At 38.9% G+C, this 13437-nt stretch overlaps 1 protein-coding gene across 4 annotated transcripts in view; it reads right to left on the reverse strand.

The window, feature by feature from the left end:
• si:ch211-198m17.1 (mucin-5AC) overlaps positions 1–13437 on the reverse strand; it is a 31962-nt gene that overhangs the window by 12148 nt on the left and 6377 nt on the right. For 3 of the 4 annotated variants that reach the window (XM_034309903.2, XM_026916299.3, XM_026916298.3), the window contains exons 2-3: positions 2254–2874; positions 252–761 (exon numbers count right to left, since the gene is read on the reverse strand). In XM_034309903.2, coding sequence (XP_034165794.2) covers positions 252–761; positions 2254–2874 — 1131 coding nt within the window. The remainder of the gene's footprint in view (positions 1–251; positions 762–2253; positions 2875–13437) is intronic. The other variant, XM_026916300.3, reaches the window with a different exon arrangement.

Below are 13437 nucleotides of genomic sequence, written 5' to 3' on the forward strand. Positions count from 1 at the left end.
ACTCAGTTTTACTATTCCAGGAATGTCTTTGAGATCCAAACTCGCCACAGCTTTAGGGGAACAAATAGCACGTTCACCTTTTTTACATCTGATACCAGTTACGCATGGACCCTACTGTACCTTTTTTGATGGTACCTCTTATATACACAACATGTGCACTATGAACCCCTATTTTGCACTTTATCAAACCTTACAAGGCTTCTTAAGGTGGAAAAACATACTTTTCTAAAAATTAGCATGGAGCATCATACCTTCATGTGATGTAGTTGGTGTATAGGGGGTGGTGCTGTTGTCAGACAAAGGTGGAACTGTAGTATGAGTGCTGGACATGATGGTACTCATTGTGCTATTTGAAGAATGAGTGGGGGTAGATTCAGTGTGAGTAGAAGTAAGTGTGGATTCATGGTTTGTAGTTGCACCAGCAGCCGTGCTCTTTACTGCAGTAGTGGAATCTCTGAAGGTAGAGGATGGCGAGTCTGTTGTTCGGCTCTCAGGAGATGATAAAGATTCTGATGTGGTGGTGTCGGACATATCTGTTTTTGTGATGGAGGCCATACTGCTTGTCAGGGAAGTCGGTTCAGTGTGGTGTGTAGTTGGAGAAGCTGTTTCTGTCGTAACAGAAGTTTCTGTGAAGTCTATTTTTACGGTAGAAGACTGTTCTGTTTGTGATTCTGTTGTGCCATGAGTGGTCATGGCTGAGCTGGCTGTTGTCTCTGTAGGGGTAGTGCTGGAATTTGAGTTTGCTTCTGTGCCAATGAAAGCTGTAAGCACAAATATAACAGTAAGTAAGTGGAAAGTAACAGTAAAACAGACAGGTTAGAGAAACTAAGGGCTTCACATTTGTTTAAATCATGGAGATTCCTACAAAGCTTAGTATTAATCTTAATCTAAAACACCTGATCCAGTTAATAAAGCCTTATACTTCAGGTTGGCTTGTTGGTGAAGGGATCATGAGTCTTTCACAGGATTACACAAGATAGCAGTTATAACATTTGGTTGATATCCTGTGTAATTTTGCCTATTTTGTTCGTGTAATGTGTATAAGTAGACCACACAGACTCTCATGATTAAACATAAAAAAAAGAAAGAAAAAAAAAAGTGAATATGTATTAAGATTTAACCAGGTGCTCAGTACATGTGATGTCACTTAGAAACTGATGTGATAGTGTCATGCTAGGAGCCACCGTTCCAGGAAGTGGCTCCATTCCAGAATTCGCTCCAGCTCCAGCCCGGACTTTGCACACTCTTAATCACCCATTTTAGTTCACACACCATCACATAGAACATTTATGTAGCTCCTGTCCTGCAAATTTTAGTGTTTTCCCCACTCTAACACAACCACTTGAACTCAGAAGGAGCTGTTGGGTGATTAGTTGAATCTGGTGTGTTGGGAGCAGGGAAAACACTAAAATGTGCAAGGCACATGGTACTCCAGGACCAGGGTTGTCCTTCCCAGAAAGACTATGCCAAACATGTTGGGGTAAGCCTTCCTCTACTATCACTTTCAAGACGTCAAATTATTGTACTAGCAATTCTGTGACCACTCATTGTACTTTCAAGCCCTTCTAGACTCTGGCTCAACAGCAAACATCATAGACAGCAACTTGGTGAAACAACATAAAACACAAATCCACCCATTACACTGCCCCAACTTATGTCATGCTATCAATGGTCAACCCAGTGAGGAGGGTTCTGTGACCCATTACACCAGTCCATTCAAATCAGAGTAGGGGCAACACATGATGAGATCTTCCATTCTCCATCCTTCTTCCATTCTTACTTGGCTCATCATGGTTGCAACAACTTAACCCCATTATTGATTGAGAAGGCAAAAACAGATGTTATACCATAAAACTTTTAGAAGGCACCATGTACTTGTATATACTCTCAAAAAGAAACCAATCCATTCTTCAGCTTCTCCAGTCTCAGCTAGATTTTTATTCATTAAAATGAAACAAAAAAAAAACACCATCTCCTTGCAACCATTATAGAGGCTTAAACACCATCACTGTCAAGTACAGATATCCCCTTCTATTAGTGCCCATGGCCACTGAACAATATATACATGTACAAATGTATAATTTCTGGCCACAGCTTCCTAACAAGCTGGGGTATGAGAAGTAAAGTAACTGTACATGTGACAATGTAGGCTTTTTTTTCTTCTATAAGCTTTTACACCTTATTAGCCCCTAATAAGCTTCTATTTTCCTATAAAATAAATAAGCCTCATATAATTAGCATGGAGCACCATACCTTCAGTTGATGGAGTTGGTGTATTTGGAGTGGTGCTATAGCTGGGCGAAGATATGACAGTAGAATGACTGGGCATGATGGTGCTCATCGTGCTGTCTGAAGAATCAGTAATGGTGGGAGTAAATTCAGCAGTGTGAGTAGAAGTAAGTGTAGATTCATTGTTTGTAGCTGTACCAGAGGCCACATCGCTGAAGGTAGAGGAGACTGAGACTGTTGTTAGGCTGTGAGGAGATAAAGGTTCTGATGTGGTTCTGTCAGACATATCATTTTCTGTTTCTGGGATTTCGGTTTGCTGTGACCTTGTAGAAGTGAAAGATACCATTCTGGGATCTGTTGTTGCACTGGACATAGGCCCATGAGTTGTAAGTGTTGCTGTAATGGATGCAATGCTGCTCTCTGGAGAATTCAGCTCACTGTGGTGTGCAGTTGAAGAAGCTGTTTCTGTCTTAACAGATGTTGTTGCAGTACTGCTTGTGCCCATGTCTGGGTTGTCTGTCACTTTGGTAGAAGAAAGTTCTGTAGATGTACCATGAGAGGTCATGGTTGAGCTGACTGTTTCTGTAGAGAGAGTTGTGGGCATGGTGCTGCTGGAATACGTGCTTGTTTCTGTGCCCATGACAGCTGTAAGCACAAATATATAAGGAAGTTTTACGTCCCTTCATTCCGGAACACTGGGGTGGTTTCCTTCAAAACTAATGGACTTTTGTTTGAAATTTGCTTGTTTCCTTAACAAGTACTAATAAAGCACAGTCATCACCTGACTGACCATGACCTTGTGTGTAGCCTATAAAAGGCCCCCACTACATCACACCCATTCCCTTTCCCATTCTTGGCTTGTCAAGGAGTGGATTCCAAGACACTGAGTCCTGTACTCTAGTTCCTTGATTTTTGATGACTCTGCTCATCAGTCCCATGGAAGAGGAAAGAGTGCCTTTACTGTGTTGGAACAAAGATTAGAGGTGCTGACAGCAGGCATGGGTCAAATACAAGAGCTATTAGCTAGAAGCTGGCAGGCCACTGACCAGCTGTTTGTATACATTGAGGAACACCATAAAGGGGCTCTGCTGATTTAAGACAGGTTAGCCTGTTGGCTAGAGGATTAGGAAATGATCATGCCATCAGATCATGCTACAAACCCTGAGGATGACTCTGTGTTGGAAACCACCTGAATGACCCAGATGGACCTGGTAGTCCTTTACCTAGTTGTAGAATAACGGTTACATACATGATCTTCCATTCTACTTCCTTTTGTTCCAGACCACCACATCCCCCATGGACACTCAGATGGACAAGAATGGCCAGAGGATGAGCGTAACATAGCAGGACCCTTTTATAGGACAAAGTTATGGTCACAAGGCTCCTGTTAGTACATGGCAAGGAAACGAGCAAACAGGAACCTCCACTGGTTCTGAAGAGAACTGCTTTCCAGTCAATCAGAGAACCATGGGTACATATATATAACCTACCATAAGTGGGAAGTAAAATACATAAAGCACACAAAGAAGAAAAACAAAGGGAAGAAGACACAACATACTTCATGCATTATAAAAGCTTAACTTTATTGTTTGAATCATGGCAATGGAAAATAATGCAAACTTTAGTCTTAATTCTAATCTACCATACCTGACCCAGTCACAGTTGAAGTAACTGTTGATCCAGTTGAAGGCCTTCAATAGATTCTAAATTCTTCAGTCTGGTGTCTCACACACAAGGTCAATCCTTGTATGCAGTGCCTTTTGGATGGCAAGACTTTTACAAAACTTACTGCCTTTTTGGTGCAAGCACTTAATCGTTAGTCTTTACTGATATTATAAAAACATTTACATTCATTCATCTTCAGTAACTGCTTTATCCTGGTAAGGGTTGCAGTTTTTCGTCAGGGTGTACGGCAGGAATACAACCTGAGTGGGACTCCAGGCACCACACTCACACATTTCAGACACTTTACACCCAGAGGCAAGAACATTTACTTGTTATGTATATATTCCAAAAAGGAATCATAGAGCTAACATGGTGCAAATATGGAGGGAAAATTAGCACTGGTATCAGTAAAGTTAGAAATTGTGGTTGAATAATGGTTGAGTTTGAACATGTTTTTAAATCGCTCACATATTTATAAAATATTGAAAATGTAATTAGTTTCTCTAACAAGGTGGAATGTCTGAGAGTAGAAAAAGTAGACTGTCATGGATAAAATATCAAGAATATAAAACATTAAGAAGAGTAAACTGAATTGGTCACAATTGTACTATCTATTTAGAAAAGTTATATAATATGTAGGCTGGCTTTTTTTTTTTTTTTTTTTTAAGCAAAACTACTACATTGTACAGGGTGGAAAGTAATACTGGGTACAGGTAAACATGAAATATGACTGAATACATTTGAAAAATATTCAAGAAAAATAAGAATTTATTAAAGACGTTGTACTAATTGTGCTAATTTATTTACTTTTAAAATATTGTACACTGGTAAGGGTGGAAATACATCATACTCACTGATAAAAGGTGGTAAAATGCATTAAACATATTTTTTTTTATTTATATAAAGTCTGAAAATAGGCTTTACAGGTCATATGACATGGATTTCTTGAGGGGCAATGAAAGTTCTGCAAACAAGGAATCACACAATATATTGCTATACTCAGTACTGCCACTGTGGGCACTTCATAGTATAATCACCATCCCTGTGTTTCATTCAGGACAAGGCTGCCTATGTAGGTATTGAGCAGTGGCCAGTTATCTTGGTGAGGTTCCCTATTTTGGACAAATGTGAAGGCAGCAGTATTGTTCAGATACAAAAGCTAATAACCCTTGTGATTTTATTTAGAGCTCAGATAAATCTTTATTGTGAGGAAACAATGTCTGTTTTCCATCAGTAGGGGGGCTGATGCTGTTATTACCAGATCAAGTCAGATGGACTGTGAGGTTGTTTTTATGCTGGCATTTTATGTGTGTGTGTGTGTGTAATCGTACACCCTGCCTTCAGGCCTAATTAGCTAAGACATAGCATGAGCATGCAAGGCCAGCATTGTTCTAAGAATTTGTTCTCAGCTGGTAAGCCTGGTAAGACAAAAAGATCTTTTTTTTTTTTTTTTACAGGCTTTCTCTCTCTCTCTCTCTCTCTCTCTCTCTCTCTATCAGACAGGCATCAGATCCTGGGCACTGTGGTTAATTTGATTATTTTCCAGGAACACACAGTGATATAGTGTGTCATGGTTTATTGCCTAGTAACTAAAATGCAATGACAGATTAAAAAAGTAAAGAAATGAGCTGGGGAACACACCCGCCTTGTCAAGGCTGGTTTTATATAGCAATTTGTTGCTCACTGAGCGAACACACCCACAGCAAAATATAGATATTGATACTCAGAAGTTAATGATCACCCAAATACGGACACTTCTATTCCACTGCACATGCGTGGGTTCATGTACAGACAGATGCCTGTATTAATCCCTGTTTAAGCAGCTGTACTTTTAGATTAGATTATCTCTATATTAAAAAAAGCTTTAATATAAGAGGCAGGCTCTGGTAGTACATGCAGGGATATTGTTGTGGTGTATAATGTTTTGGAAAAAGATTTTCCATATGACGGGAAGTTTTCCTGTGATACTCAAAATGAACACGTATACACACACACACAAACACACACACACTCAAGTGGAACCAACAGGAAGTAGAGCTTGAATGCTGTGAGAAGTTCGTTCTTTAGACCTCAGATGTAAATGAGGACTTAAGTGCTACTCAGACGGTTGCACGAGAATTCCGTGCACCGGCAAAAACAGAGGTGTGTCTCAGGCACAGCTTTTGGACTTAAGCTCATATTTCTTGAGCAATATCACCTTGAGCAAGGAGCTGTATTAAGTAAAAACTTGTTTTTCCCACAGACATTGAAGGAGACAGCGTCTTAATCGGAGACGTTACTCATCTCAAGGACAGAATTTGTAATGGATAAAATTATGCACAACTTAAGTGTAGCAGATGAGTGCTCAGTCAGCTTATCCTTCAAAACATGGGCACTATTTCTTTACGGGGGAGCATATCCGATTAACCAAAACATCTGTATTAAGTATAGTATTGTGTTAACTCGACAAATCAAAATAGTGAATGTAAAAAAAGGGTGAAAAACTTGCCTACATCCCATGCCCAAATTACAATTTCATGACCTCGATTTAGTATCTCCTGGCTACATTAATTAACAATCACCTGTCAGTGTGCGATATAAAAAAATAAAATAGGATGTGCTATTTTCTAAGCTGCTGAATAATGAGGTGGAAGCCATATTGTTAAATTAAACCAAAATGACACTGATTAATGTAATAATTATTATTCATGTAGCAATATACTGCCAATATTATTACATGTTTATTTCAATGCTTGCCATCTTCTCATTCATACATATATCATCATATTATTACTTTTTCATTTTTTCTATTTTTAAAAATTGTCCCTTGCTTTTATGTTGTCCCTTGCTTTTGTGTTCAAAGACAGTGGGCTGTCTTTAAAAATATTTTAAAATGTGGGTGGCTCCACATTTCTACAGCACATTCTTGGAATTTGAAATACATGTAACCACATTTCTCTGCTTTATATCTCCATATATTAACTGGAGAATAAACCTTTGGTTTCAAAAATGTAAATTACTATAAGATGTTAAGGAAGATGATCAATAATGTGGATATTTCACATCACATTAGTCTCAATTAAGCATGGGAAACACGGGCAGCTTTTTAAATCTGTTATCAGCTTGTTTTTACCCTATACAGCAGAGTGGGATGTGGTGGTGTTTTACTGACTTCTGAAAAGTTCTTCTTCTTTTGGCTGCTCCCGTTAGGGGTTGCCACAATGGATCATTGGTCCGCATATTTGATTTGGCACTGTTTTTATGCCGGATGCCCTTCCTGATGCAAACCTTCCCAATTTTGAGAGCACCAAGGCCTAACCACTAGTCCTCCAGGGACTGTTACTGAGTTCTGAAAATACATAGTAATAAATATCATGTTAAAAAATAACGTTAAAATATTGAAAGCACACACGCCCCAGGCAGAAGTGTTGTCCTAAGCTTCCAGCTATGTATACAGTACACTGTATTTACACAGTAATTATACTGTTGTTAGAGAACACACCCCAATACACAGCAGAACTGATAAACTGAACTTTCACATTCCATAAAATTTCAAAAAAAGTTAGCTGGTGGTCCTGCTTACAACCATAAACATAAATATATATTGGTTTCTGCATTTACATAATAAGGATTAAGATGAATCAAATTTTAAACATGTACAGTGATGCAGACAGACAGCGATATTTTTATGATTGTGAGGAGTGACTCAGTTTACACCGTCTCTGAGTGTTTGCTAATAATAGTCATGTGCAGCATATCACACACTCACACACTCGTATGTTATGTACATCACTGTCCTTTTGCTTCTTTCGGGATTCGTGCAACTGCTGTGAATCATGCGGTGACTCCCAAGTTGTCTCTATCAACATTTATATCTTTGGATAAACAGAGAAACCCAACACCATACCCAAGTGTGGGAGGAGCTACAATCTACCTTAATCTGTTTTAAAGTCTCTAACACAGTTTAGAGAAATGTGACGGAGTAAAATAATACAATAATTTTATCTAACATGCTGCATCGTAGTGGAAAAACATTGTTTTAAATCTATTAATTTAACATTAATTTCTACAAACATACACAGACAAAATTTACAGCCATACAAATTTATTACAATGCTAGTTTGTGTGTTAGCCTGTTCACTATAATGCTAATTTGTGTGTTTGTGTTAGCCTGTTTACAGTTCACTATAATGCTAGTTTATGTGTTATCTATGAGACTACGAGAAACTTGTGTGTTTATCTTCAAAATAATGCTAGAAATGCTAATCTGTCTAATGCTAGTTTGTTACTCTGTTTACTATAATGCTAGATGTTGTGTTAGCCTGTTTACTATAACCCAAGTTTGTGTGCTAGCTTGTTCACTATAATCCTAGCCTGTGTGTTAGTATGTTTAGTATAACGCTACGTTAGTGTGTTAGCTTAACTACAACAACTGTTAGCCAGTTCAAAAAAGCTAGCTCGTGTGTTTGCCTTCACTATAATCCTAGTTTATGTGTTAGGCTATTTATCACACTATTATGTATGTTAGTCTTCAAAATAATGCTAGTTTACATGTTAGCCTGTTTACTATAAAACTAGTGTGTGTGTGTTAGTCTGCTTAATATAACACTAGTGTATGTTTTAACCTATTCACTATAACGCTTGTTTGTGTGTTACACTGCTTACCATAACACTAGTTTATGTGTTAGCCTGTTCACTATAATGTTATTTTGTGTGTTAACCTTTTCACTATAACACTAGTTTGTATGTTAGCCAGTTCACTATAATGGTGTTCCATGTGTTAGCCTATTTGCTATAATGCTAGTTTGTGTATTAGCCTGTTTACTATAACACAAGTTTGTGTGTTAGCTTGTTCATATAATGCTAGTTTGTGATAGCCTGCTTACTGCAACAGTAGTTTGTATGGCATGGTGGATTCAATCCTATAACTAACGCTTGTGTGTGTGAGCTTTCTCGTTTCCCCGCAGCGTGATTGTCAGCATAATCTTCAACAATATCTGTGTGTGAAGCTAGCAAACACTGTTGCTAACATGGTGCTGGTTACCAAAACATGAAACTTGATATGGAAAAAAAAACAATCAGCCAAAGTCAGACAGGGACCTGAAATTCAGCTGCGGTGTTTAAGTGTTTGTTATTTGTGTGTAGAATCTGTTTACAATATGCACTGCACTTTTATGCATTTTATTTTATTTTCATCGTGTATGCTGTAGTGTGTCCTAGCTAATCTTTTATATTATGTACTGTATGTTTTTTTTTAATAGGCTCATGTCTTTTATTGTATACAACCAAAAAAAAACAGGCAGAAGACAGAAAATCTGGTCTCTCTGGTGTCCCACCAACATCCAACCAATCAGAAGAAGAAGAAGACATCACTAATCGCCTGTCAATCTTGTCTATTCAGAAAGCTCCACCTCTTGCACCTGGTGTTTTAGCCTATGCTTAAATCGAGAAGTCTAATAGGTCATGGGCTTGTTCCTCTGGAGGAACTCTGAAGGCTTATTCATAGAACCCTACAACGGTGTGTTTCCTTTTCAGACAGGGTTCCAAGTCAAACCCTTGAGGAACTATTCTTCTAAAACTATAAGTAGCAAGGATGTATTTTGATGGGCGTGGCTTCGGTGGGAACATTGAAGGGAGGGGCTGTATTTGTTTGGGTTTGAGTTTCAAAACAGCTGGCTTCAGGTAACTGCCAGCAAAATCGCTGAGTGTACAACATGGAATGGAAACAATAAGGAATTTTTCTTCCATAATGTGTCATATTTTCGGAGAGAAACCGGGAAACCAGATATTCAGGATTTGATTGGATTGCAAAAAATGGCCAGTAAAAGGGGTGGGGGGGTAGATCTCAGTGATTTTTAACCATGGTATGGTTGCTGGTACCAGGCAGGCTTTCAGAAATCACTGATGTTCTAGGATTTTCACGCAGAACAGTCTTTAGAGTTTACACAGAATGGTGCAAAAAACATCCAGTGAGTGACAGTTCTGTGGACAACTCTGTTGATGACAGAGGTTAGAAAGAATGGCCAGGCTGGCTCGAGCAGACAGGAAGGCTATGTTAACTCAAATAACCACTCGTTACAACTATGGTGAGCAGAAAAGCATCTCAGAACACACAACACAACAGGTTTCACTCCTGTCAGCCATGAACAAGACTCTGAGGCTATAGTGGGCATTCACCTAAGCTCTACAGTTCAAAACTGGAAGAAGACCAGGCAAGGTTTTTCAGATCTTTAACTATGACTTGGGATATTAACTCCGATAATATTTTCCTTACCTGCCTGTGTACAAATTAGATGAAGATTAGAGGTGGGCAAAAGTCATTTTGATTGAAGATTATGGAAAACAAGAATACTGTCTTTTACGTGGTTGATACTGATGAGCAGGAAAATGAACTGAAGGTGAAAAAAGGTCAGCTTTAATTTCAGTTTGTCTTTAAGTGAGCTGTAGTATTGACTCGAGCCTTGCTTCTGTGAATGTACCATAGTTGATAATCCATTTCGCTTATATTATGGATAAACTCCACGTGCCCTGTTCTACTGTGTTGAGTGATATAGCGTTGCCATAGAAACGGCCCGTCTTTTTCTGAGTCAGCGAGTGAGAGGGAAAAAAAAACCCAAAGTGGGCACAGGCCCTCATTCTCTGTTCTCGTCACACAACACCACATCTGTGTGTGAACCGGAACCGGACTGCTTATGAATGAATCTCTGTGTGTGTATGTGTGTATGTGTGTGTGTGTGTGTGTGTGTGTGTGTGTTGGCTTGGGATAGACTGACCTTGCAGATCACTTCTCGTCTCCCACATCCACCCACCCACACGCACACATGCACCAAACAGACAAACAGCAGCTTGGAGAAAACCGGTGCCCTACATGACCTGTTTTGCTTTTTCACATCACGGAAAAAACAATGTATGGAAGTAACAGATCGATATTGTACAACAGGAGTGTACACAAACAACACCCACTTAGCAAACACCAACACTGCCCTCTAACACATACACTGACCTGGAGTGTCCATCACAATTACAGAATGGCAACTAGAAAAATATAAGTTTTATTTATGTAATAAAACATAATGGGGCATGCTGTTATAGGAAAATAATCAATGATAGGGTGGTGTGATGCGATGTTCAGTGTTCCTATAACAGCATGTCCTGAAATGTTTTATTCCTCTTATGCCACATTTTTTAAATTAAACAATATATATATTTTTTGTATTATATATTAATATTAAATTAATATTAATATTTTAATTACAATGATCTGTTGTACATTCTGTACATTAATATCTATAGTTACAGTTAATGTTATGGAACGCCTGTGAAACAAAACAGGTCCTCATCCATACGATTTCAAGATGCTAAGTTGCGTTAATGTGTTATGACGTACACAGTAAAACACAAAGCGTGTATTTGGAAATATATTTACTCTTGTAACCTAAATGCCATTTAGATTTGTTCTAATGCTGACGCTCTGAAAGCTAAGGATACACTGCGGTTTATCATCTCAGGAGCTTAGGGTTGGTGTGCAAGATTCCCCTCCTTCCCGCCCTCTCTATCCTTCCATCCATCCTTGTACATCCCTCTACCTTGTCATCTGAATCTGAGTATTAGAGAAGAATGCAAACAATCCAGCCTCATAAGTCACTCTCATACCAGATATATCCTCAGATTTGTGTTCCTAGGAACATTATGAAGAGAGAAGGGATCTGTGCGTATGAAAAAGAGGAGCCCTGAGGGTGTTGCTTTCTGCACTCAAGGGCCGCGACATCAAAGGAGAGAGTCTGACGCCAGTGCAGGTATCTGATGGTCATGAACAGCTTTCACTCCCACCTCTGACAGGCCTGCCTTTTCATCCGACTCTCTTGCACCCAAATGCTATCTCTGCTTCATTCTTTCCTGGCAGAATCACACCCACCTCATCTCAGCCCCCACAAGCATGGAACGTAAGGTTGTGATACAATAATGTGCTCTTACACCACAGCACAGGGGCATTCTCAAATTTGATTTGTCAGAAGGTGTTGATTTATTTTCTATAACAGCATCTCTGAGAGGACTTCAGCTGCAAGATAAATCACACATTACTTTTAATGCTTTTGTTCTAATATGATATTGTTTCTACAGTAACAACTCGTTCACAGGGACTTGTATGGCAAACTCTCAGACATAATTTTTTTAATCATTGATACAGTGAAGCTAACAGACTACGTTTTCAATAAGTGATGAGGAAAGTGATGAGTTGTGTCTACAAGACTCGGTGCTGCTTTTCGACATTTTGCAGCACACAGCAGTCCTCCCGTACACGTCTGATCTAGAGTTGGGCAAGTGAGCAGCATAAAGTTAGTATCCCCAACACATCTAGTTCATATTGTTACATGATGCTGTATATCCCAAGTTATCAGTTAAGAGACAACCAGGAATGAAAGCCCATGGCTGCAGGGCCTATCATAGCCCGATGACATCATCATCATCCTGCTCTGGACTTTGGACTGTTGGTCAAGGAGGGGACATGGGTGTTTTCTCTGACTTTCATTACAGCCAGGATGCCCAGGTTTGACACCTTTAACCCAAGCTCTAGGCAGTTTGACCCCAATAAACAGAATGAAAGGAACCATAAGCATTTAAGGGTATTTTTACGCAAAATAATGTTAAGCAGATGCAACAGGGACAAACTAAGCAGGCTAAGAATAATACATATCAGTGTCATACTCTAGATTTTACAGTTTCTTCAATTGCACGTAAACTACGGATGTAACCAAATACGAATACGCTGTTCAGATTGAACAGATACTGTTATGGTTAATGTTCTAAACGAATGCAAATACACATGAAAATACGTAGCACACTATTCGTTTTTTTATGTGTTTTTTTTTTTTCTGCCGGAAAGCTGTGCATCAGATTTAAGACCCCGCAGTTTTTACTTTAATGCAGAGCTTGAAGGACACAATTATGAATCGGGTGGACACGGTTGCCAGGTCTCTGCAAAATCCCCACCATAATTTAAAAACCATACAGAAAAACCTGAGGCATTTCTGATTCGCAGCATCTATAAAACACTGACATTATCCACCACATAAACACCTTTTCCCTCTTCCAGTGTTTGCAATATATCTGAAAACAGAAAGTGTTCTGGATATTGTAGTTACACTGTCTGTACTTACACTTTCCCTTTGTTTGTCATAGCCAAGTTTACGGAAATAGGATTTGCAACTTTGTTCACCAGCAACTTTGTTCCAAAACAAGTTCAAGGTGGTGTTAATAAGACCATGTTCATTCACATGTTATGAGTAGGTGATGCACTATTTGCTTTTTTTTATGCAGTAGTTTGCTTTAGTAGCCTGACAGAAACACTGATTTACTGAGCTAAAGCATATCTACCATAGTTCTGTACCACCACACACACAGACCATGTGCTGTTCGCAAGGCAGCATATCTCTGCTGGAGTCTCCAAAAAGTAACCATTTAATTCATTTTAACAATATTAAATTGTGCATTTACTGTGTGTTTTTTGTCATTCTTAGATAATCATTCTCCACCATTATTAAAAGAAAATCTTCCCAAAAATTC

Source organism: Pangasianodon hypophthalmus, chromosome 13 (assembly GCF_027358585.1).
Source record: "Pangasianodon hypophthalmus isolate fPanHyp1 chromosome 13, fPanHyp1.pri, whole genome shotgun sequence".
Lineage (NCBI taxonomy): Eukaryota > Metazoa > Chordata > Actinopteri > Siluriformes > Pangasiidae > Pangasianodon > Pangasianodon hypophthalmus.